At 40.5% G+C, this 26,321-nt stretch overlaps 1 protein-coding gene across 1 annotated transcript; it reads right to left on the bottom strand.

Annotated features, from left to right (window-relative positions):
* Window positions 1-1,562: 1,562 nt before the first annotated feature.
* Window positions 1,563-21,044, bottom strand: rdh10a (retinol dehydrogenase 10a). Its single transcript, XM_017696211.2, has 6 exons — window positions 20,308-21,044; window positions 19,264-19,493; window positions 7,279-7,377; window positions 5,543-5,688; window positions 4,106-4,237; window positions 1,563-3,516 (listed from the first exon to the last, which is right to left on the bottom strand). Exons 1-6 carry the CDS (start codon window positions 20,585-20,587, stop codon window positions 3,393-3,395), a joined length of 1,011 nt encoding a protein of 336 aa, XP_017551700.1. The 5' UTR covers window positions 20,588-21,044; the 3' UTR covers window positions 1,563-3,392.
* Window positions 21,045-26,321: the final 5,277 nt, after the last annotated feature.

The raw sequence follows: 26,321 nt of genomic DNA, 5'->3' as shown, positions 1-26,321 counted from the left end.
CAAAAAAGTGAGCACAGGTTCATTGACCTAGCAAAACACTAATGAGCGACACTTCTATTCCCCAACTAAGGAACAAAGTGGTGGACAGATACAGGTTGAAACTGTTCCTCAGGGTTGAGTTTTGTCATAACCGTTATACTAGTACAGCGCAAATAGCTCAATGAACAAACAACAAACCACGCTAACGCTAGTCCGTTTAGCTGAATGTGAGTCAGGAGTATTACAGTCACGTTTCAAATAAAAATAACGCAGTACAGTCACTCACCTCCCGCTGTCTAGTCCATTTCACCCGAAGGAGTCTTTGTTTATGAGGCAGGGGACAGACAAGAACGGCTGGTCTTTTGGGGTTAGCGTTAGCCTAACATGGGCACCAGACGGATCGTCGCGTTTCTACAGCCCGAGGAGCTAATTCGGTCAGCTGCGTCAGACGATGCCGCGAAACAAGGTGGTACCGAAACATGAACGACTGCAGTATTTGGTAATTTCCAGCAGTGTCTGACCGTCAGAGGGGCGAGTATGTTGGATGCACAGATGATACAAATTATGTTTAGAAATTAGACGAAGCTGAAATTCGACGTTTTGCTTTGTTTTCTGAAATTTCCGCTCCATCTTAAATGGTGCCGCAGTTACATTCAAGCTGTACAGGTGCAAGTAATAACTGCGTACCCATTTAAGGTGGAACGGAAAATGGAAAAAAAAATAGCTGAATAAGAAGCCAAATTCAGCCCTGTTACGTTACAAATCGTGGCTATGGGGCTATTAGAAAGCAGGTTTATCTAAATATTGTTCAGTTTTGGTTTTAGTATTTTGCACCAAAGATGGTCCTATAACCCTTTTGTGTCAGTGCAGATGCAGTTAGGGTGCCGTGGAGGGAAGAGACCAGTTTGTGTATAAATACCATTACTGTTCATTTTGGTTATAAAAATTCCACATTTCTTCTGATATGTATATCATGGGACTGCATCCCTGACCCTAATGGCAATTAGATCCTATGTTTTTAAACTAAATGTGTCTCAAAGTCTGAAAGTTTGTATTAAATTTTAAATCTACAATTTAGTAAACCTTTTTGTGTTTTAATGAACCATTTTATGATTTTATGTGTGTGCAGCTGTTTAAAGCTGTGTTGCTAGTCATAAACTGGCTAGTGGTTGTAAGCTTTGGTAAAGTTTTGGTAGTGTTATGGTTTTATAAGTGATAAAATGGAAGGTTTAGTCATTTATTTTAGTAAATAAACATAATTAAGGTTTAGGGTCACTCAAAGACAAATGGCCAAGTCCAAGTTTGAAATTCGTTTTTAACTCTGATTTTCAACCAGTTCAATAGAGAAATTCGAATTATACCGTGATATAAATTCAAGCTGTACCACCCACTACTAATATATTGTCCCTTATAGCTAGTAGTGTTCTCAATGTTCTCTGGTACACAACCACGCTAGGTCTATATTTACACCACAGAACTTCACTACAGCATTATTCGTGTTTTTAAATAGTAATAGAATGAAACCTAGACAGGAACAAAGCCCAGCAAATTTTATCCCATCACACTTCAACTATCAAAACAAGTCACAATCTAAATCAATTTATTAATTTAAGTTAGGTAGAGACACTAAACATTGGAACCACATTGTTTGCTCCTCTACAGAGCAGTCTTAAGAAAGTTACAAAAGGAGGCATAATGTCATACTGTCAACAAATGGCAAAAAAAAAATAAAATAAAATAATGAAGAGGTAGTGATTTTAGGCTCATCACTATAAGTGAAGAAATGGTGCCTATTGGAATGTACATTAAATTCATAAATGACTTTCTTAGACATACGAGATATCCATATATCTAGCCATGGAGAACCATTTCAGTCCAAGTTACAAGAAACATGATATAGATTTCAGCTGGATATCGGAATAAAGATGTAGTGGATGCCTTGCAGGATTTCTGAGATTTTCAAACCATTTCGGTCAACACAGGCAAATCGATGGTTCACATAATTTCTTCAGTCCATGCCCTGCTTCAGAGAACTGCTGATTTAAAAAATGAAGTATATGCTGATTTAAAAAAGGAAATAATAAGACACACACCTCTTCCAGCCAGATACAATGTAAAAACAGAGTTTGACAAATGACCCACAAAATCAATAGAGGTGGGCTGGTTTGTTTCTGTTCTCCTCTTCTTTAATCAGGAAAGATCTTATCTACGGAGGACGGCGACCCTCAGTTCAACTCAGTGAGCTTCAAACTGCTCAAAACACAGACTGGCTTTTTCACAAAGTATACCAACCAAGAGACGCAGGCTGAACTTTCATATGCACACTAAGCAGCCAAAGCTGCGTATGGACCATGTTTATGGGGAAACATAAACAAATGATGGTGGTTTAAAGGACAGCAAAAGGCTGAAATAGCTAAACTGTTCACACTGATCTTTTGGGTCTAAAAGACAAGGATCAGATGAGAGTTTGAGAAGGTTGGGTTTTATTTTGGGTATAATGTTGGATTTGCCATGGACATCAACACTTTGTCTTTTTTATCACTGAGTTTACTTTTGGGTATAAAGTTGGGCTTACATTTGAGTCCAACCCTGGGGTTTAATGGTAGCTCATCTTTGGACTTAACATTGGGTTTGCCATGGACAATAACATTGAGCTTTCACTGGGTTCATGGTTGGGCTTACCAGTGGGTTTAGCACTGGGTTTGTTGTTGGGTTTTCCATTGGGTTATCATTGAGTTTAACAATAGGTTTAACGCTAGACTTTAACACTGCGTTTACCGTTGGCTTTACTGTATTGTTTGGGTTTAAAGCTGGTTGTAAAGTTGGGTTTAATATTGGGTTGACTGTATGGTTGGGTTTAAAGTTGGGTTTTTAATGTAGTTTGCCGTCTTATTTGGGTTAAACGCAGTACTTAACATTGGGTCTTATTTCTGACAGATGAAACGATTGCCTCTAGTTTCTGGGAAATGAGGTGGCGTACTGGTTTAGCTAATAGCATTGGCAGTGTAGAGAAATTAGGTAATTACAGTGCATGTCTACAAGTAAAAAAGTGACAAGATTTTACTGTTCATACAGTAACATACTGTATATTTTCACAAAGACACTAGATAATGCTGGTGACTACATTATGTAAATAATTACTGAATATCTCATGTATGATTTCAAAACTATTGACACAGTATATAGATGGTTGGTTTCTTTTAAAACGAACCAAACAAAAAATAATAAAGACAAATAAATCCTTAGCGTAGTTACACAGCTTTCTTTGTTCCAGAGGAACAATATGGTAAACCTTTGCATCTGCTCAATGCAAGTGCACCAGTCTGAATTCAGTCTCTCTTCTGTCCACTCTGCTCTCAGTGGTGTTTCCTTGTGTGGGTAGCTAATATGCCCTGGAGTTTGGGGGTCGTTGTCTAGATCCCATTCTTTGCTTCGTTGTTGTTCATAGCTTCTTTCCTTTGAGCCAAGAAAGGGTACATGCACTTGTCCGCCCCAAGGAAACGGTACATACAAACAATGGCCTCGAATGGCAGGATGCTGGAACAGAAAAAGAGAAAACAGGAGATTTAGAATCGAGACAAAAAAAAAATTAGACCATATGGGCAAAGTGCCAAATTCTTGTAGTGCATTACAATCTGTCATTATGACCATGTGGACCTAAATATCAAAAGTTTCTTTATTTCTTTATTTTTTGTTAAAGATTTTATGGGGGCAGTCGTGGGCTGGAGGTTAGGGAACCAGCCCTGTGACCAGAACGTTGCTGGTTCGATCCCCTTGGCTGACAGTCCATGATTGAAGTGCCCTTGAGCAAGGCACCTAACCCCCAATTGCTCCCTGGGTGCCGTAGATAGGGCTACTCACTGCTCCGGGCAAGTGCGCTCACTGCCCCTAGTGTGTGTGTTCATTTGTGTGCATGTATGTGGGTGTGTCACTGCACGGATGGGTTAAATGCAGAGGTCTAATTTCACAGTGTGCAAAACACAGTGACAAATGGTTGTAAATTCTAATGACAGCTGAAATGCCAGTTTCAACTGTCATTCAATCTTTAACAAAAAATGCATTTGGTAAATGATCTACATTGTTTGGTAAATCTAAAATGAATGAAGAAAGTAAGATCGGCACTTGCCTTTTCATGAAGTTGACCATATAGACAATGCGGGGTGTGCAGACCATCGGCTGGTCAGTCAAGATGGCCCTCATAGCCTGTTTCACACAGAACTCCGGCCTCAGTGGAGGCAAAAATGGCTCAATTTCTTTCCTAGTCGGAGAAGAAAGTAACAAGATGAGAAAAGCTCAGAGACTTTTCAAAGTCAGCTAAGTTTACATACACACATGGGGTTAAGACTGTGGGTCTAACTTTAGCCATACGCTTTGATAAACTTTGTCACATTTGTGCTCTGGCAATCTCAGAGAACATATGGACCATTGGTTAATATTATTTTTTCTACCACTGGTGAACAGTGATGCTACCAAAAATCAGAAGGCATTTTAGAGGCAGGGCAAGAGTCATTATATTTAAATGACAGACTACAGGAAAACAAGAACATAGCCTTTTAAATGATATATAATGAATTGTGCTGAATATGGCCAGATAAAAAAAAATTTTAAGTCTTCATTTCAGATTTTTTTAAAAAGGTGTGGAACTTGGGTGGGTCCTGAAGGCATTCCATCCTGTAGGTTAGTCAAGACTAAGTAAACGGGACTGTAAGTGCGCTAATCTTTTATACATTCGTATATGTAAACTTAAGTCATTCAGTGCAGTTTGTAGTAGCTAGCAGACTAGCATATAGCAGCTTTCTAATACAAATTTCTTGGCAGAGGAATTTTTTTCTACCGCAAAAATAAACAAAGAACATGGACAACAGCTGTTGTAGCTTATTACCAAGCAATTAGCTAGCATTTGTTGTTTTGGACCTATGCATGTTTCAATGCAGCAAAGATAAGGAGTTGTTGGTAATGTGCCTTATGCTCTTAAGTTCATATTTCCAATTTTGGTTTATTAGAGCATTGAACACTATAAAAGTACAAAATGTAAAACAAAAGCAGATTTTTAGTGTTCTGCGCTAATGCTTTAGCTAACAAGCTAGTCACGATACAGTACAATGTTGCTGTTTTAGCTCCTTATTCATGACATTTCTCCTGTTTTATCTGATTACACTTCTTTCCGTGGTCATGAGAAAAAATGATGTCACTTGGCTGATTAGTTCTGCATCAGAAATTTCACTGCACTTGTTTTTTAACCTCGTTCGTGTGTTGTCTCAAGGTGGGAAACCCCAATAGAACTGAGACCACTTGAAAGCAGCTGAGGAGCTTAGTTAATCTATTATGCACCTGTAATCGTAACTACTGTTGGGACAGGAATTGGATCCCGTGTCAAAGAAGCGAGCCTGTGTCTGAAAGGAGAGTGTGCGTGCGTAGGGACGTCATTGTGCTAGTAGAAAGCCAAGCTGAGTGTGACATGAGTGGACACAAGCAAAGCTACCCTAAGCGCTGTTCAGCAGTGTCCACTTGAACTACGTCCCTATTGTCTCCTTCTGTCTTTAATGGAAATCCAATAAGTTACCTTATCCTGCAGCCTCGGAACATGCCCGTGTCCACCAGGTAAGGGCACACCAGTGTCATTTTGATGCCGTCTTTCTCTGAAGCCTTGATTTCGTGGCTCAGGGACTCGTGGAAACCGATGGCTCCGAACTTGCTAGCGCAGTAATCCTGTAATCGGGAAGGAAAAAAAACAGCATTCTTTTAAAAAGCGAGCGGAACCGAAGCTCCCTAGGCTCTTTTCCTCTTTCGTAATTACACATCTCCAGCAGAATGGTAACTTTTACAGTTTCATTAGCATTCTTTAGTCTTGTGTAGCCGCAGGAAGGTTTTGATGTGGCTCACTGTGGACATAATCTTCAAAACCAGCCTGGTCAAACACAGATGCGTGTAGATAAACATACAGGGATAAAGAGATTCCACACAACATCAGCGGCAGCTTTACTCACTGTATTAAGGCCTGGCCATATAAACACGCACACTCACTGTTCCTAGCCATTATATTGGGTCAGATGTGCTGCCGGCTGCTTTGAAGTGAGGCTAACTTGAGGATAAGGGTTGCTACAACACAAGCATATGGGCATCTAACAAAACAAAAAAGACAGCCCCCCCACCTCACCACCCCTCCAAAGGCCGCTGGAAAAATGACACCAGGTTGGACCGCAGTGAAAGGAAGTCGTACAAGCAGCAGAATATTAACTCAGAGCGGCCTTTCACTGGCGCAGGCTAGAGTAACCAGTTTGGCACCAATCCTTTAACCATCCTAGCAAACAGACTGTATTTACATCCAAGAAAAAAGAAAAGAAGACTCATTGTGTGAATTAATGAATAGAGACTAAAAAAGTTGAATATGAATGCTACAATACAGAAAAAGAATCTATAGGCAGATGTCTTGCTGAGTTTATGTCTGTGGACTCTAAAAACAGGAAATCAGTTCTAACATACAGGACCAGCAAAATGCCCCTGACTGTAAAATGTTTTTCACAAAAAATTTGTTTCTGTATGTGGTACATTATGTAAACTGAGGGTTACTTAGGGTTAGGCTTATTAAATACGTATTACATATATATAACACTCATGGCACATATTATGATTACATAATACAGTATGCAAGTTACACAACTTTCTAAGTGAAAATAAATTAACACATCCTCTACAGAGAATACACTTGTGCACAGCTTAACCCCTTAAAATCCCAGGCTTTTTATTCATATCTACAGGGACCTGAAATGCAAACTGGCAGAGCTGTTCATAGGTTGTAGATCTGTGTAATAAAACTTTGGGCCTGCTGGTGGACACTGGCCATCTAAGAGCTTTAATTCACAAATACTGTTTATTTTCTGAATTTACCATATTAAAAAAAATAACTTAAAATGTGGACTTTTTTACATTTTATATGTATATTTTCTCATATCTTTTCATTTATTTTCACTCAAATCAACAAAACGTCATTTGATCGGGGGGTGGGGTGGGGGCGGTGTTCAATCTTTTTTTTTTTTTAGACTTGTGTAGATACTTATATTTGGTGTGGGGGAGATATCAACTCAACTCACATTTATATCATATTATTTTCCACTATTTAGGACAATTAAAATATCACAATATCTAAAGAGTTGTATACATACAGCTACAGTTGTAGCTGCAATGCTGATGTTTGATTCTGTGATAAGCCACTGCACTAAGCCTTCTCTAAACTTTCCATGGTTTTTCCTTTTATCTGAAGCTGCCAGTAGATTTATTCGGTTTCTGCAGTGCACTAACCTCCACGCCAGCTGTGCTGAAGAGGCCCAGTGAACTGGCAACTGTCACAATGTGTCCATGGTTCATCTCCAGCATCTTGGGGAGAAATGCCTTGGTGGTCTGGAAGAGGATGAGGGAAAGAGAGAGAGAGAGAAAAGGGGTTATTTTCCTGATGCTCTTCATCTTTGCCAAAGCCCTTTGATCCAGGATTTTTCCCCTCCCTCCCCCTGCTAATAATTCACAAAGACTAAACAATCCTCATCTGCTCAGCCCTACTGAGGGAGTTCAGGAACAGTTCTGTTTCTGTCTGAAAGGCTATTACTGACCACTCCGTTTCCACAAGATCCCCCGAGACTAATTTAAACAGAACTTACTTACTTATCTGGACAAAGAACAACTTCCAGAAGTATTAGCAAGACACATTATGTTTCATTTGGAAGTAATATGTTGTGCTTTCATTAGAAGAAAGCAAACAATGACACTAGCAATGCTGGCTTTTTGGGTTTAAAAATCAGGTTGGAATTGGATGTGAATGAATGAATCAGTGAAGCAATAATGCTGCTCTCCCATATGCATCCATCCATAGTAACAGGATGGGAACTAGGGGTTGCAATGTCTACAGCACAAATACAGCCATTTTATTTACCATTCAAAACCACCAGTGAACCTACATGTGTTTTCTAAGTTTTTATATGGGACGTTGATAATGGTAAAATAGTGATAAATCTGAAAAATAAGTTTTCTTTAGGGACTATCTTGGCTCATAACGTCTTGCATGTATCCCTCCATCATTAAATATACGTTTTAGGCTAAAGCCTTCTCAGAACTATCGTATAACAAAACATCTGGGATCTCAGACAGTATTAGCCAGTGTATTCGTACCCTTTTCATGTAATAACTTTCTATGAGGGAGCTTTTAGAGGTGGATGTCTGGTTCCTATAACCAACACTCTGAATAATTCTCACTCAGTTCTCTAGAAAGACAATTTCACACCAAATTACTTTGAATGATTTTCTTTACATTTTAACCACTTAATTATGCAGATATTTTGAGAAGCAATAGAGTTTTCTTAATTATTAGAAGTTGCATTTAAAGTCAGAAATATTGTAGTTTTCTAGGAATTATTTCTGTGTCATAGCTCATTGAAACAAGTGAAGATGTTTTACATTTTGTACGTCTTTTGTCTTTTTCTGATTTGAAAAAACAAGAGTCCAGATTCAAACCTGTTCATTATGTAAGTCAAATGTCAAATGTTTACTTCACAGTACATACAGCACATACAAGAAAAATGAGCTGCAAACTCAATGGAATTCATTGTTTTGTGGTGTCATGAAAACACATTTACAAATATCAGCCTATTCAGCAGTTTAGCTACGCACATTATTGCTGAAGTTCTAAGGCGTGTTTCAGCCCAGACTGCTTTGTCAATGAGGCACAATACAGGGCAGCCAATCAGAACAGCGTTAATTTACATATATCAGTCTTACAGGCACAGTAACATAAACAGCCTATTTAATTTAGATGAAGAGAGATTGTCATGTAGTCATGTAGAAATGAATTATGACTGTTTTTGTATAATCATACACAAACGTTATGGAGCCCTGGGGAAAAAAGTCAAATAAATGAAAACAGGGCTGTGGGCCCTTTTACTGCTGCATACTTGCAGAAGTACAGTACAGTCTGTCTGTGGCTTTATAGAGGATTCTCCATGAACAGCATATAAAAAGCAGGAGGCCAAGAATAACAGAGAAGACCTTAATACAGCCAGTGATATCAGCGTTCGTAAACGTGATGTAGAGAAACGAGCCTGAGAGTGGTACCAGCTCGCACAGTTCTGCTCCGTGAGCTAAAATGCCTTTCAGCTCTGCCAGCAGGCTTTAAAAACGTCAATCTGACAACCTGCTGGAATTTCTGCACTGTCTGCAAGCATGCACGCCGTCCAGAAACAGGTTAGCGTGATTAATGGACGAATAATACAACCTGTGATTTCCAGCACTGACTATGTTCAGTTTGCAGTTTCTTTTATTGGCCATTATTGCACATATTACTTAAAATTCATTTCTTTATGTCAAATATGTCATTGGTTTGGCTTTAGGTAAACAAAAACAGCCATAAGTCATTTTTACATGACAATTTTCCCAACTTTTTTTATGCCTTAGAACTGTATAGCCTCTTGTTGTTACTGTGCCATAAGGACTGCTGTATATAAATAAGCTCTGTCTTGATTCAAAACGCAGTCCCGGCTGAAATATAACTGCAGCTTGAATGGGCGGGGCCAAACAGCTGGAGGCCACCATGCATATATGTTTGTGGTTGTGACATCACAACCACAACAAATTCAAAACAGGTTGATTTTGCAGTATAGCTTCTTTATATGGATTAACAATACATTTTGAAACAATGTTTACAAAAAAATTAGTGCATCTTATTCTGTCACCCGAGATGTGCTGGACAGAATGACGGCTGAAATGCTTAAATGGTGGTTAGCATGGAAGCAAATGGATTGTTAGAGTTAAAGAGGCTCATATCGCTTACACCAACAGCAGCTGCAGAGTTTACAGTCAGCGCTGTCAGTGAAAAAGTTTAGATTGCTGTTGCGGCCTTCTTGGCCAAAACGGTAAAATTACTACCTGAACTAAAACACAGAATGTACACAGAAAACCGGTTCAGCTAGTCTGTTCTAATCTCAGGTTTAACCGATTAATGTGATGTGACAACGTGAGTTTAGCAATTTCAAACAGAATGTAGGGGTGGTCAGTGTGGTGATACCGTTTTCGTGATCAATTATGTTACGACCTCCTAAACCGTGATAAAATCACTGTAACTTCAAGTGGCCTTTTGCTTTTATAAAACTGCAGACAACATAAAATATGATAAAATATACATTAGTAAATAAATACTTATTCATAATAATCGAGAAAAAAAATTATTCCACTAAAAATATAGCTCCTTTAAAGTATGTTATAGCTGCTAAGCAACCAGAGACTGCCGAACGTTCAGCTGCCTAAAACTTTGTCATACAATAATGAACATACAAATAAATAAAAATAACAATGTAATATAATAATAAAACAATAAAGCACTGTATGTAAATACCATTAATTTTTGGTCTTAGATTACCACCACCAGGACAATGCAAATTAGCACCTCTGTTTTCGAGTCTTTTCGAGTGGGGGATACATCAAGCCAGCACACCCACATCTCAAATGGCTCCCTACAAAGGAATTAAAGTGCACCCAGTGCATAATATGCTTAACCAATAGCACTTTGAGATTCAGCCACATGCACAATTAAACAGCAAACAAATAGAGTTTGACTGTTTAAGTGCAGAAGTCAGAATTTCATAACTACAGCACACTATTTAGGGAGCAAAGAGTCATTTGAGATTCAGCAGTGGTTTAATTCTACTTAAGGGATATAAAGCATGTAAGACATTCAAACTTTCTATATTGCAGTTTCACGGTGAATCATGCAACAAGTACCATACACATTATAAAGGAGGAGACAGGTCACTGGTTGGAAAATGGGAAAGCTTGTAACGCTCAACCTGATGCCTGTTTTCAGGGTCCCACCCTTTACTGTATTTGAAATGGTAATTTGGCCTTCAGTGGTCTGGTCTTAGGAATCTGGTCTTGTGTGACTTGAAATAACTGCACTGTGGCGTTGCCAAGATGTCAGAGTGAGCAGACTTTAATTCAAAGCTTTTGACGATACAGAGGAGCTGTTTACCCTGTTAGCTATATTTTAGCCTATTGGCTAACAGAGCAGGCTACTTTTAGTAAAGAAAATAAGTTGTTAGCCACTCAGTTTAAACAGAACCCAGGTCTTGCTTCATTTATCCATATGAGCAGGATTACAGTCAAAGATTCAATCAATTCAATTGATGTGAGGTGGTAGCTATGCACATATTAAGTACTTTACAGTGCCTTCAAATACGGCTCAACTGATCAGATTTTAGGACTAAAACTATCCATACACATCAACTTTTACAATGATATTTTATCGTTAAGTTGCTGTACGAAAGTATCTGGATTTTATTAATTTAACTGCATCTTGAACCCCACAAATAAATGTTATATTTATCTGTAGTGCAAATTCAGGTAGAGGTAGTTTAAGTTTCAACACTTCATAAATCTTTATGTATCACTGTCGGCATCAGCTTAACCATATCTTAACCATATCTGCATTCTTAAATTTTACCAGTTGATTTTTTTCTCCTCCTGTTCCTCGTTAGTTTATTTTTGCAGACATTCAAAATCTTTGTAGCACTGCTGTTTTTGCAAATATCCAAAAAACTTGCTGTGTATCGTGATGCAATATTTTTGCCACCGCTATAGAGCGCGCAAAATCGCTTGAGCTGTGAATCCAGCCCCCCGTGGTCCTGCCGACCTCTCAGACACAAAACGTGTGAAGCCGAACACGAGTTCATGTCTTACTTCGTAGCTTCCGTAATTGGTTCTCAACGCTTGCGTTTACGCTAAATTAACTCCCAACAGCGCAGAACTTCCTCTGCCCATGCCCGGTGCGCCTCCTAATTGAGACAAACTCAAGTGCGGTGCTCCGCACAAAAGCTTTTCTCAGCTGCCGCGTCAGCCTAGATTAGTGCTACTGTTTAAACAACAGGAATACATACAAATGTTGGGTGTGGATAGCCGGACATTAATTAGCCGTCCAACAAAGGAGACCAGTCTGTGCTGAAAACTAAATGTGGCATCTTCTATATTTCCTCCTTTGACTGACCAGCCTGGTGTCTGATGATAACTTAAACAAAACAATTCAGAGAAAGAAACAACTTTTACTTTTGTGAGCTGCATGAAAAAAAAACACACTTAAGAGAGAAAAATTGGAAGAAACGAATGAATGATGACGAATCACTGGACAACACACAAGAATATAATGAATACACTAATAAAAGTAAACCATTTGGTGCTACCAAAGCCCTGAATGAAGTAAGCTACTATGCCTATGGTAACAAAAAAGTGTTCAACCCTTAATGGCCTGATCAGCCTTTAATTTAAAAAAGCATTCCACCAATTTTTCAAGAGTTCTGCATAATTAAATGGTTGAGATGTAAACAAAGTCATTCAGAGTGGTTTGGTGTGAAATGCTCCATTCTAAAGAAACTGTGAATTATTCACAGTGGTGGGGATAGGAATCAGACATCCACCTCTAAAAACTCCCACACAGAACATTATTACATGAAATGGTTATGAATACACAGACTGATGGCTGAGATATTGTTTCATAATAGTTTTGAGATGATTTTGGCCCTGAAACCAGTTTGTTCAATACATTCATGGTGGAGGGGTACATGCAGAGCGCTTTGAGGCAAAATAAGGAAGCTTATTTTTTTCAGATTTACCACTATTTCATCAACATTACATATAAAACTCACGTGTAGGTTCGCTGTTGGTTTTGGATAGTAAATATAATTGCTACATTTGTTTTGTAGCGACCGCTGATTCCAATCACCACCATTGTAAAGACATCTGAGTATCTACCATTTCACATCAAACCACTCTGAATGAGTCTAAAAAGTTTTGCACAGTAAATAAAAAATATCAGTGGAATTCCTCTTCTATTTCTACAGATACATTTAGAGAAAAGTAAACAGGTTTGGAAACACATTTGCAGATTAAAGTCTACTTTATGGTGTGCGTTGCATTTCATAGAGATGAAAAAATACTGTGACGCTTAAGAAATCAAACTAAGAATAAATAATAATATTAATAACAGACATTTCATTCTCACAAGTAAAAATATCCTATTCAAATCTTACAAGAAGACTATTTTATCCAAAGCCGAAATTAAGCAACTTCTCTCTTTTTGAGTCTCTCCAGCATAGCAAGTTCAACCATATACATTGAAAGTGCTAATTATAAATAACCTCTTTAAAAAAAAAACTAAGTCTACAGCAACAAAAATCTATTCAACACCACAACAGTTGACAAGTGGCTTTGAACGGCACCATACATATGAACGCTTCCAAGTTAAGTAACAAACACAGGTGCATGGCTCCCTAAGCCCATCTAAGACTACCCGAATGAGACCCTTCTGCCTGGCCGGCCCTTTTCTCCAGGTCTAGCAGGAATGCAGCAGAACTCTGGCTCCTGCCACTTGGAATCTTGTCAAGCAGATCCCAAGACAAGAAAGTAATTGTGGCAGAAGTGGGTCAGGCAGCAGCTCAACATTACAGCTCTCAGCTCCCCTGCTGGATGCTTTTTAAAGGCAAACTGATATCAGCACAGTATCGGTAAACCTGAAACACAAAACTGTATCGCTGGTTGTTGTTGTTTACCAGCTATTAGTTGGTTTAAATCTGACTTTTTTATGATCTGAGTATCATTAAAAGAGTGTTATGATGGAATTTATCACAATAATAAGAACATATAATCTAAGAATCGATTCTTTTCTCCACTCCTCGTGCTTTTCGTTTCACACTTCTCTACAGGGATGCTTGCCAGAATCCCTCTTCAAAGCCCAAATTCACTCTCGTTGCGTCCGCCTACAGCTGTGTCCGTCACACTTGTGGAATGTGCTGCCCACAAATCACAGTGAATAACTGCGTTCAACATCACATCCTTCACTTCAGAAAAAGAAAAGGATGAGGGGAGGGGCAGTGAGGGGATTAAATGAGGACAGAAATGCAGGAAGAGAGAAACTTCCTCAAATACATGCTAGAGCTGCACAATATGAACAAATGCAGCACCACAATTATACTGCTGAGTGATATGCTTAATTTAGTACAAAGGTAACTGGAGCATTAAAGATGCTTGCTAGTAAAAAGTTGGACCCCCTTTTGCCTTCAGAACTGCCTTAATTCTTCGTGGCATACTTTCATCAAGGTGTTGGAAACATTCCTCAGAGATTTTGGTTGGTTATTTGAGTTACTGTTGCCTTTCTATCATCTCAAACCAGTCTGCCCATTCTCCTCTGACCTCTCACATCAACAAGGCATTTTCATCCACACAACTGCCGTTCACTGGATATTTTCTCTTTTTCGGACCATTCTCTGTAAACCCTAGAGATGGCTGTGTGTGAAGATCCCAGTAGATCAGCAGTTTCTGAAATACTCAGACCAGCCCGTCTAGCACCAACAATCACGCCACTTTCAAAGTCACTTAAATCACCTTTCTTCCCCATTCTGATGCTCGGTCTGCACTTCAGCAAGTTGTCTTGACCACCTCTACATGCCTAAATGCATTGAGTTGCGGCCATGTGATTGGCTGATTAGCTATTTGTGTTAACAAGCAACTGAACAAGTGTACCTAATAAAGTGGCTGGTGAGTCTATAGTTGTATAAAATACGATGTAATGGGGTTTTTGTAGGGAGGCATTGACGCTATTTTTTTCAGACTGAGTACAGCTACATAATTTTTAGGACTCGCTAATATTGAGTCTAATACCATACTGAATAAATAATGTGTTTTAGCCTGCTACATTAGCTACCACGGATCAAGTAGCACTGCAGGGGAGAAGAGTTGGATTTGTCAGAAAAGCGCTTCTGTATAGCTGAAAGTGAAGTACGATTCATAGTTTTGCTCCTCTCCTGTTTTGCTCCCATAAAGTGGCTGATGAGTGTATGTATCTTTAGACAGTATCACTCCGGTATTAACTTTTATCCCCCTCACTCTCTCACTACATACTCACTCTCACTGAGTAGTTTACCGGCTGAGAGAGAGAGAGTGACCTCACTTCCTGTTGGCTGTTACTGCACTGCAGCATTCCCACAATACAATCCAATAAAATAAAAGACGAGGTCCATCTGGAATGTGGCCTCATCGCCTGCACTGTTCCCAAACACAGCTGTCCACTTCAAAACTCTCAGAGTAACAGACTGACTGTGAAAAAACAGACCTAACCAGCTTACCAGCAAAAAGAAAGATAAGACTAAAATAAGGCTGTTATGCACTTTCTGAGGCCTTTAAAGGGCCCATATTATAGAAAAAACAAACTTTCCTTGCTTTCCAAACTTTTCCTATCCTCATGTGAGTTTGATATAGCATGAAAAGTTAGCTGCAAAAACAGTCAACCAACTCAGTTACATACATTCACATATTTAGCCTGTCACTTTAGCTCCACCCATTTATGCTGGAGTACCTTATGACAATTAGTACAGACATACATTCAATCCTCATTTGTGTAGAGATATTTATGAGAATTATGTCATTTCTATTCTATGTAATGCAACTATGTAATTACATACGTAATTAACAACTGTACACCACAGTAACATTTTATCAAATTCAATCATAATAAAATATCTTTTATTATCTTTTATCTTCTACTTACATCCACAAATGTGCTATGGGTTAAAATTTCAGAATATGCACTTTCCAGGCAATTTCTCCTGTTGTTTCAGAATTAAAGGACAATTCCATCAAGTTTTCAAAATTTCTGCATAATTAAGTGGCTGAGACATAAACATATAAAACAATTTTTTTTGGCCAAAACCTTCTCAAAACTAGTATAAAGCAATGTCTTAAAGGCAACGTATTCATAAACATTCCATGTAACTTTCTGTGAGGGAGTTTTTGGTGGTGGATGTCTGGTTCCTATCAGCACCACTGTGAAAAGGTCTGCCTCAGCTAATTTCTCTAGAATGGAGCATTTCACACCAAACCACTCTGAATGACTTTGTTTACAACTTGACCATTTAATTAGGCAGTAATTTAAAAAAAAGTATTTGGAATTCCCCTTTCATCGGTTGTAAGTGGCTCTTCTAACAGAATTAAAAATAAAATCTTCTTAAAAAAACACAGAAAGTATGAAGCAACAGTCATCCATCCAGAGTAGTGTGTTAAACATCGTAAGCAGCAGCCAACTGACCAATTAAAGTATGTCTCACAGACAAAGAACTGTGCCGGTGTAGACCGGTTTGTGGCTTTAACGAACCACATCCTCCGTACTGTGGCCACCGCGCGTCCCTATTCATTAAAGTCTGCTTTCATCTTATACCAGCGGACTCACCGCACACAGCTTAAAAACCATTCTCAAAACCTTAATGAGCATTCCAACTAAACCACAAAACAAGTGCATCTGCACCAGGAACACTACTGCACAACATAGTCCAGTGTACACTCAGCTTTAAGACACTGCTAAACATTAATTAAAGGCATTAATTAAAAGGGAATTCCACCAGTCTTTTAAAACTTCCACGTCAGTCAGTGGTGCAGATGTAAACAAAGTAATTCAGAGTGGTCTGATGTTAAATGCTCCACTCTAAAGAAAATGATCAACTCAGATTTCTTTATAGTGGAGGTGACAGAAACCAGACACCTCGATGTCTACAATGCAAATCATTTTATTTACTATCCAAAACCAACTACACTTGTTGTCTGAGTTTTTTAATGTAATGTTAATGATGGTAAAAAAGTGGCAAATCTGTTTTCTTTGGCCTCACAATACCCTGCAAGTAACCGCCATTAATGGGGTTTAAAAAGATTATAGACCTAATCCTTCTCAACACTGTAACAAAATAGTGTCTCAGACATCAGGCAGTGTTTCATAACCACTTCATGTAATAAAATTCTACATCAAACTCTTTGGATGTTACCATCACTATGACAACTTCTGACTCCAGATCAGAGCATTTCATCAAATCACTGCAAATGTCTTTGTTTACATCTTAACTATTTATGCTGAATTTTTTTTTTTAATTGGTGGAATTCCTTTTTAAGATAGAGTAAGAAATCAGTTTCTCAAAAAATAATTAAAGAAATATGATTAAGTCATTATGGGCTGCCATCCATCAGCTACCTTGCTTTACAGTTAGGTCAGTCTGCACTGGTTGATGTTGTTTACAATTAGTCTACATGCATTAATTGTGATCCTTGCAGTTGTTTAATGTTGTAGAAGTACTGATCAAATACTCAGGAAAGAGTACCATAACATAATTTATCACACTAACAACATATCTTCATATCACCCAACCCTTGCATTAATTCCTACTACAATTAATGAAAAAAGTGAAATAAAATGAGCGCAAAGTCTCACTACAGGACCCTCAAAGACCGCCAATTCAAAGGTATGCATTCATCTTGTTCATTCAAATTGCCCAATCAGCACTGCTTAATTAATTCTTTGTGAAAGTCTGTCTGCTGCTGTGTGAATCTTCACACGTCTCTGTGCCGGCCATCAATAACTCTACCGCTAATAAACAAACAACAAACAACCTGCTCCGCTCAGATTTTAACACCCAAAACGTCTGCAAATGTGTGGCTTTAACACAGCATGACCCCAGCAAACTGCTGACCCCCAGGTGGTCCAGCAGAAACAATGCAGCCTGCAGAAGTCCTGCGCTCGTTCGTTTACCAACACAAGGTTAATTAGAGAGAGGCCAGATGAAAACGGCTTGGTCCAAATGGCACTTCTCCGAGCAGGATGTGCTCTTCAATGGGCTTTTAATGAACAAACCAAAGCTGGACACCCCCACCAAACTCCCTCCAATCACTGCTTTTGTGTCAGGCTAAGTTTTGGAGGGGCGCCACACTAAAACACCAAAGGACCCAAAACTTGATGGAATAGTTCAGTCAGAAGCAGTTCATGTTAAAAAAGTTAACAATCACTACTTACAATTACCATTACTAGTTACCAATTAGCATTATGCAAATGTCTATAGACCCAGCTGAGCTTTTGGACGGGTGGCACGACAAAACACTTTTAAAGGGGCACCCTATTAAAAAAACCAAGGAATCACATCCATAAGGGAAAGGTTCAGTCAAAGGTTAATGTTAAAAAAGCTAACAATGAATAAGAATCAACTAGCAAATGTATATGGATATCAAAATAAAGGATACGCTAAGGTCAACAACTCCATTTAGTCATGCTTTTGTTCAAGTATATATGTGTATAGGCTCTGGCAATGCAAACACCAATGTATCGCATCCCTGAAGGAACAGTTCGGTCTAAAAAGCTATCAATAAATGAACGCAGTTACCAGTTAGCATTATGCAAACGTCTGTAGACCGCTGAGCTCTGGAGATGAGGCACACCACTAAAACACCAAAGAGCCACATCCATAAAGGAATACTTCAGTCCAAAGAAGCTAAAGTTACAAAAGGTAACAATAAAAGCTAATAAGGTGATGTTTAAAATGCTAACAACAAATGAAAACAAACCAGTTACCATTATGTAAATGTCTTGGCGCCATGCCAATAACAAAAGATCTAGAAGAGTTCAGTTAAAAAAGCTAATAATACATGCTAACAGTAAGCTAGTTTCAAAAACCATAAATGAAAGCCAACTGTCACCAGCCAGCAGGTCTGTAGACCTGGCTAAGCAGTGAAGCTTTGGCGTGGACCCAGTTGAAACACCCAAGCACCCCATCCTAAAAGGAACAGTTGAAAGCTACTGTTGCTAAGAATTGGCGAGAACATTATGATGTTCATACAAACACAGTGGTGTAAGTGTCACTCAGCAATATGGATTTTTAGCAATACTGACAGATACTACAGTTTGAATACTGACTACTATTCAGACTTCTTACTATCTCTGATCATAACAGTCACACTGAGACGCTCCTCTGACCACACATTCTGCACATACCATCTCAATTATACAGAGTAATTCTGGCTGCAAACAAAGGGCTTAATGAAAACAAATGGCTAAGACAAACTCAGAGACACACACAGACAAACCATCTGCATTGGTAAATGCACAGAAGAGCCCAACAATGTTTTTTAGTTGACCTTAACCAGTAGCATTAACATTTTATCCCCTCAAGTCATCAGACTGATCTGCCGCTGGACAAGTAAAAGCAGCCCAAAATCTGATGCCACTTTATCAGAAACTCCACATTTGTAGCTCCAACTTGCTGGTGTTTCTAATAAAGTGGCCAATGAGTGGAAGTACAAGGTCAGTGTTTCTAATAAAGAGGCTAGTGAGAGGAAGAACGAGGTTGGGGAAACATATCAAGGTAGCTAGAAAAAAAAATCACATTATTCAAAAAATCTGATCTGAACTGCTACAGTCTACATTAGAGAGATACTCAAACCGAGACTCACCCAGAAGTGGGCGTGGCAGTTGACCACCATCGTTCTCTCAATCAGCTCATCCGGACACTCCAGCAGGTGATGACCCGACACCACGCCGGCGTTATTGATCAGCAGGTCCACCTCCCCCACCTCTCTGCGCACTCGCTCTGCGGTGGTGTACACACTCTCCCGCTTACCCACATCACACACATACGTGTACACCTGTGGCTGGAACGCAGAACCCTCCTCTGATCCAGAACCTGCAGGAACATGCACAAAACACACAAACCTTCAGCAAAATCAACAAACTGATTAAGACGACGGGCTCTGTCCTGACACAGCAGACGCATTCGAGGTGCTATTCTGCCATTTCCTCGGCTAAATCAGTCAATCAATATGTCCATCCGTCTATCACAACAGCACATGTTGCACATTCAGCATCACCTTCAGTGAGACCTCACCACTCACCGCTAACAAAGGCATCACTGTCAATATCAGAGCAATACTATATTGTTTATACTATATATTATACTATATTCCACTTTGCTGGTATTGCCTTCACTAATTTGCATTACCTAAGATTTGGTCTTCTCTCTTTCTCTCTCCCCTAATTCTCTCTGTCTCTTCATTCTCTCTTTCTGCTCCCTTTTCATTCTTGTCGCTCTGTCCACTGTGACTGTCTTCATTCTCTCTCTACTCCCTCTTCATTCACTCTCTCTCCACTGCCTCTTCATTATCTCTCTTCATTCTCTCACTCTTTTCTCTCCATTCTGTCTCTTCACTCTCACCCTTTCCATTCTTTCTTTCTCCTTGTCCCTCTCTCTGTTCTTACCTTCTTCTTTTTCACTCTCTTTCTACTCCCTCTTCACTCTCTCTACTCCCTCTTCATTCCCTCTCCACTTGCTTTTCATTCTCGCTCTCTCCACTTTCTCAGTTCTCTCTCCTTTCTCTTTCTCTCCATTCTCTCTCTTTTTATTCTCTCCATACTTTTCACTCTCTCTTCATTCGGCCATCCTCTTTCACTCCCTACATTCTCTCTCTCCATTATGACTTTCTTCATTCTCTCTCTCTTACCCTCCGTCTGCGTGTCCAGTTCTCTGTAGATTTCTCTGACCATCTCCGCGGTCTCCTCATTGCTCGTGCTGTTTATGTCCCACAGCACGAGCGTGGCGCGGCGGCGCGCGAACTCCCTCGCGAACAGGCGGCCGAGCTCCCCGCCGGCGCCCGTGATCACGCACACCTGCCCGCTCACACTCTTCTCCTTCGGCCGCACGAGCCAGCGCAGCGCGGCGGCCAGCACAGCCCACGCGACCTGCAGCAGCACCACGAGGAATTCCAGCGCGAGGGCCAGCATGACAGCGCGAGACGTCAGCACTAACTGACCGGGACTAATCGACTAATAAACTGCTAATAAATCACTAATAGAGCACAACAAACCTCTAATAAATCACTAACAGATCACTAATAAACCGCTAATAGAGCACTAATAAACCTCCAGCGACAGCTTCTCCGAAGTGATCAGTAGTTGTTTGTGTTTTCGTTATGATGCAGTATAAATCACTCAGATCCCTGTGGAAGTTAAACTCCTCTAGGCTAATCCGCTCTACCGAATATTAATGAATAATATTAACAGCATATTAAACCTGTGTAATAATAATAATAATAATAAATAAATACCGCGTGCGTTTAACCCGTCACCACTAAACTCTCCGCGCGCTGCTGTGACGCTCCTGCGTGTGCGGCTCGCGCTCTAACCGCTCTGAGTGTTTGATCTAAGCGCGTGCTCTCTGCTGCTCTCCGCGCGCTCACTGCCTGAGTCGCAGCTGCGCGCGCTTTAAAGCGGCCCTGAGGACCACTGAGGGAAGGAGGAGGGTCCTGAGGAGCGCCTGAGTGAAAATACAACAACGTGCAGTGATATCAAGAGAGGGTTTAGAATTATAACACATTAATAACACACATCGATCACTCAGTAATACTTACACATATCTGGAAAAATCCATCCGTCTACTGTGAGGAGACAACTCAACACTCTGAGTCTGAAAGGATGTGTAACCGGGAACAGACACAAAAGATCAAACGCTGGACTGACCACCCCATAGTCCAGACCTCAGCGTCACTGCGTTTGGGAGTACTTGGATCAAGAGAACCAGAAAATGTAACCAACTTCTAAGACCGAGCTTTGGAAATGTGGAACAACATCCCTGCAGACTTCTTTAAAGGTCTCCTGTAAAGGATGGAAGCTGTAATAAAGGCTGCTGTGGACGCACTAAACACCGAACAATCTTATATTACGTATTTAGTTGTTGAGGTGTACTGCTTTTTGACAATGAGAAATGAATAACTAATATGTGTGTATATGTGGACATATACAGTGGCAAAAAAGGAGACACAGGAGATTTGATGAATTCTGCCACATCAGCTGCAGGGAAAACAGCACGGTGGTCTCCTCAAGCCACAAAACGGTAGCCACACAACTAAACCCACACCCCAGCAGAGAACAACACAATAAACACATAACACGTTTTAAACTAGCAAACAACGACATTGACAACAAAAAAACAACATCTAGCCTCCTTTGAGAACCGGCAGCCGCCACTTTATAGACCACACAGCCCGTTTACTATCACAGGTACAGCGCTGAAACTAGAGAAACCAACACTAGGAATGAATATTGACATGAATATGATTATTGCATTTATAAACGCGGCTCATCTTAATATAAAAAGGTGTTGTTCTCACATCGTCGTCTTATAGTGATGGTTTATTAGAACTACAGCTGCGCCCAAAACCGCGCACTATAATGCTACACTGATACTACTATAATCTACTACATACTGAAGTAATGGGGTTATAATGTTGGCGTAGTAGCTTTACCATGCTAATAAGTGCGAAAGTGTGTGGATTTGGGTGCAGCGTGGATTTTAACACGGTCGATTTTCTGTTGCATTGGAAAGCGACTCTGAAGTGAAGCAGTGAAACAGCGCTGTACAACACCGCCATCTAATGGTCAGTTGCGGTGCTGCGCGTGTGCAGCCGCTGGGTTTTGTTGTTTACTTTTTGAACTCCACATCTTTCTCCTGCTTGCCATTTGTTGTGATGTCGAAAATCCTCAGTTATTATTAGGCATCAGATATAGATACAGTTTAAGCCCAGAAGAGCCTCAACTCGAAGTGACATCACAAACTTCAGGAGTGCGCAACTGATACAGATCTAAGAGCTGTGAAGCCTCGCTAATGTTTATCTGTCCAGAGAAGTTCATTTTGAGTGAGCTCTGATTTCAAGGCATGCAAAACATTTGCCTTGTTGTATTCTGACTAGCTTGCTGGCTGGTGGCTAGTTTGTTTGGGGGCTAACGTGAACTTTTAGCTTCAGCATTAGATATAAACGATGTAAACAGTTTAGATTCAAATGTTGTTCTGTTGAATGCTCTAATAAACTGAAAATGAAAACATTTATATGTGAACATAAGCCACAGGCACGTCTTAGTTTTACTGTATTTCTACAGATTTTTAAAAAATCATTACACTCCTACTAATTCTAAATGCTTTGTTCACTTTACAGCAGCCACCCGGCACACTGCCTGTTCACCATCCTGCCATCAGGCAGGAGATTTCGCAGCATACAGGCCAGAACAACCCGGCTAATGAACAGTTTCTACCCACAGGCTGTCAGGCTTCTGGACAAGCTGTGAAGCTGTGGGTCCGTCCTCAAGTACCATTTTCAGTCAGTCACTTTGTCAGTATTATTATTATATCATATCATCTCTGGTATGGACAATAACAGCTTAACACTATGTATATTGTCTCTATATTCTGTGTATATTGCACTATATTTTGTGTATATTTTCTCTAGATTTTGTGTATATTTAATATATTTAAGTTTTTTTACTTCACTTATTTACTTTCTGTAGAGTGATTACCCGAGCATCACCACAAGCATTTCAATGCATAAATGTCCTGACATATTGTGCAAATGACAAACTTGAAACTTGGAAACTACATGCATGTTAATCCTAATAGTGATAGATACGCAAACAGTGCCCTGAATCTGGCAATCTGAAATGTTTTGTTTTAGTTACAATAGCCACGTTTACATGCAAAACCAGCCATTAGGGGTGCACTTTGTGTACTTCTGGTGCCGGTCCCAAGCCCGGATAAATGGTGAAGGTTGCGTCAGGAAGGGCATCCGGCGTAAATCTTGTGCCAAAACTATCATGCGGATCACAAATATGATTGCCATACCGGATCGGTCGAGACCCGGGTTAACACCGACCGCCTCTGGTGCTGTTGACCAGCAGGGTGCCGGTGGAAATTGCACTACTGTAGGTCGAAGACCATCAAAGAGGAGAGGAGGAAGGCTGGTTTGAAGGCAGTGAGAGACAAGGAAAGGCAGGAGTGTGGAGGTTAGAGTAGGGACTCTGAACATAGGGACAATGACTGGTAAAGGCAGAGAGCTTGCAGACATGATGGAGAGAAGGAAGGTAGATATTCTGTGTGTCCAGGAGACCAGATGGAAAGGAAGCAAGGCCAGGAACATTGGAGGTGGATTCAAACTGTTCTATCATGGTGTAGAGAGGAAGAGAAATGGAGTAGGGATAATCGTAAAGGAACAGCTTGGGAAAAGTGTTCTGGATGTAAAGAAAGTGTCAGACAGGATCATGAGCCTGAAGTTGGAGGTTGATGGTGTAATTTTGAATGTGGTCAGTTCATATGCACCACAGGTTGGTTGTCAGTTAGAGGAGAAAGAGGAATTTTGGAGTAAGATGGATGAAGTGGTAGATGGTGTCCCTAGAGAGGAGAGATTGGTGATTGGTGCAGACTTCAATGGACATGTTGGTGAAGGGAACAGAGGGGATGAAGAGGTGCTGGGTATGTATGGTGTGAAAGACAGAAATGCGGAAGGTCAGATGGTTGTAGATTTTGAAAAGAGAATGGAAATGGCTGTGGTGAACACGTATTTCCAGAAGAGGGAAGAACACAGGGTGACATACAAGAGTGGAGGGAGGTGCACACAGGTGGATTATATCCTTAGCAGGAGATGCCACCTAAAGGAGATTGGAGATTGTAAAGTGGTGCCGGGGGAAAGTGTAGCAAGGCAGCATAGGGTGGTTGTCTGTAGAATGAGATTAGAAACAAAGAAGAGGAAGAGAGTGAAGACAGAACCAAAGATTAGATGGTGGAAGCTGAAGGAGGAGGATGGTTGCAGGCAGTTCAGGGAAAAATTGCAACAGGCCATTGGGGGCAGTGAGGAGCTACCTGAGGACTGGGAAACTACAGTTAAGGTGGTGAGAGAAACTGGCAAGAATGTGTTGGGTGTTTCGTCTGGTCAGAGGAAAGAAGACAAGGAAAGTTGGTGGTGGAATCATTGTATTCAGAAGAAGATGGCAGCTAAGAAAAAGTGGGATAACCAGAGAGATGAAGGAAGTAGGCAGGAGTACTGTGAGGCTAGTCGCATAACAAAAACAATGGTTGCAAAGGCAAAGGCTCAGGACTATGATGAGCTGTATGAGAGGCTGGAAAGTAAAGAAGGAGTAAAGGACTTGTATCGTTTGGCTAAACAGAGAGATAGAGCTGAAAAGGATGTACAGCAGGTTAGGCTGATAAAGGATAGAGAGGGAAATGTACTAGTGAGTAGGGAGGCAGGTGGAAAGGTGAAGATGCAAGGAGTAGAGGTCGTAAAGGTGGATGACTTCAAATATCTTGGGTCAACCATCCAGAGCAATGGACAGTGTAGAAAAGAGGTGAAGAAGAGGGTGCAGGCAGGATGGAGTGGGTGGAGACGGGTGTCAGAGCTGATGTGTGACAGAAGGATAGCAGCAAGAGTGAAAGGGAAGGTTTACAAGACAGTAGTGCATCCTGCTATGATGTATGGTTTGGAGACTGTGGCTCTGTCTAAAAGACAGGAGGCTGAGCTGGAGGTGGCGGACATGAAGATGCTGAGATTTTCATTGGGAGTGACAAGAATGGACAAGATTAGAAATGAGCAGATCAGAGGGACAGTGAAGGTGGAGCAGTTTGGAGATAAAGCCAGAGAGGCCAGGTTGAGATGGTTTGGACATGTGTTGAGGAGGAATAGTGGATATATTGGTCAAAGAATGTTGGAGATGGAGCTGCCGGGTAGAAGGAGAAGAGGTAGACCTCAGAGAAGATTTATGGATGTAGTGAAGGTGGACATGGAGATGGTTGGTGTGAAAGTAGAGGAGGCAATGGATAGGGCAAGATGGAGGCAGATGATCCGCTGTGGCGACCCCTAAAGGGAACAGCCGAAAGAAGAAAAAGAAGAAACCACGTTTACATGCAGCCTGATAATCCGTTAATAATCCAACTAATACCTCAATCGGAATAGAATACGTCCATGTAAACACCTCAATCGCAATAGACTAATCCGATTGAGGCCAATCGAAATACAGTTTCTATCCGATTGAGCGAGGTGGGTAAACCTCTAAATAATCCATTAAATAGAAGAGTAATATCCGTGTAAACGCCTGAATCCGATTACACTCCAATAGGAACGTGTAAGCACGTTCTGCGCACGCGCGCGTCATCGCGAAAGGTTTATACCGTTCAACACGGCGGGAGCAGAAACTGGCCTGCAGAGGAGACGAGGTTTATACTCTGAGCTTTAAAAGACGGCGGTGGGACGGACATCCAGCTTCTGTGTCTCAGAGCACGACGTCTTCCTTTATAAGTACAGGTGAAGGACGTTTTTCTGAGTCTGACGTCAGTTTAAAGCAGTTAAAACCACAAGCGCGCCAACTGGACCTCACGTGATGTTCGCTGTCATGGTAACGTTTACTCTAAGCACTACTCCACGCACGCGCGTCATTTTGGATTGGATTACTTGTAGTGAGCATGTAAATGAAGATTTTCATCAGATTGTTGAACAGAGTGAGAATATACACCTGTCTGTAATCCGATTGTATTCAAAGCAATAGGAGGAAAAAGACACCTGTCAATGTTTTTTCCAACATGTGCCGCCCATGTTTCTTGGATTGGCCAGCACAAATTACTAGCCAATCAGACCACACGGGGGCGGGGCTTGTATCAATACAGGAGTATTTGTGCTTATAAACTGGTGGTGGTTACTAA

This window comes from Pygocentrus nattereri, chromosome 24 (assembly GCF_015220715.1).
Source record: "Pygocentrus nattereri isolate fPygNat1 chromosome 24, fPygNat1.pri, whole genome shotgun sequence".
In the NCBI taxonomy this organism is placed as follows: domain Eukaryota; kingdom Metazoa; phylum Chordata; class Actinopteri; order Characiformes; family Serrasalmidae; genus Pygocentrus; species Pygocentrus nattereri.
Note: the sequence above shows the minus strand (reverse complement) of the source record. Positions and strands in the feature narration are given on the sequence as shown.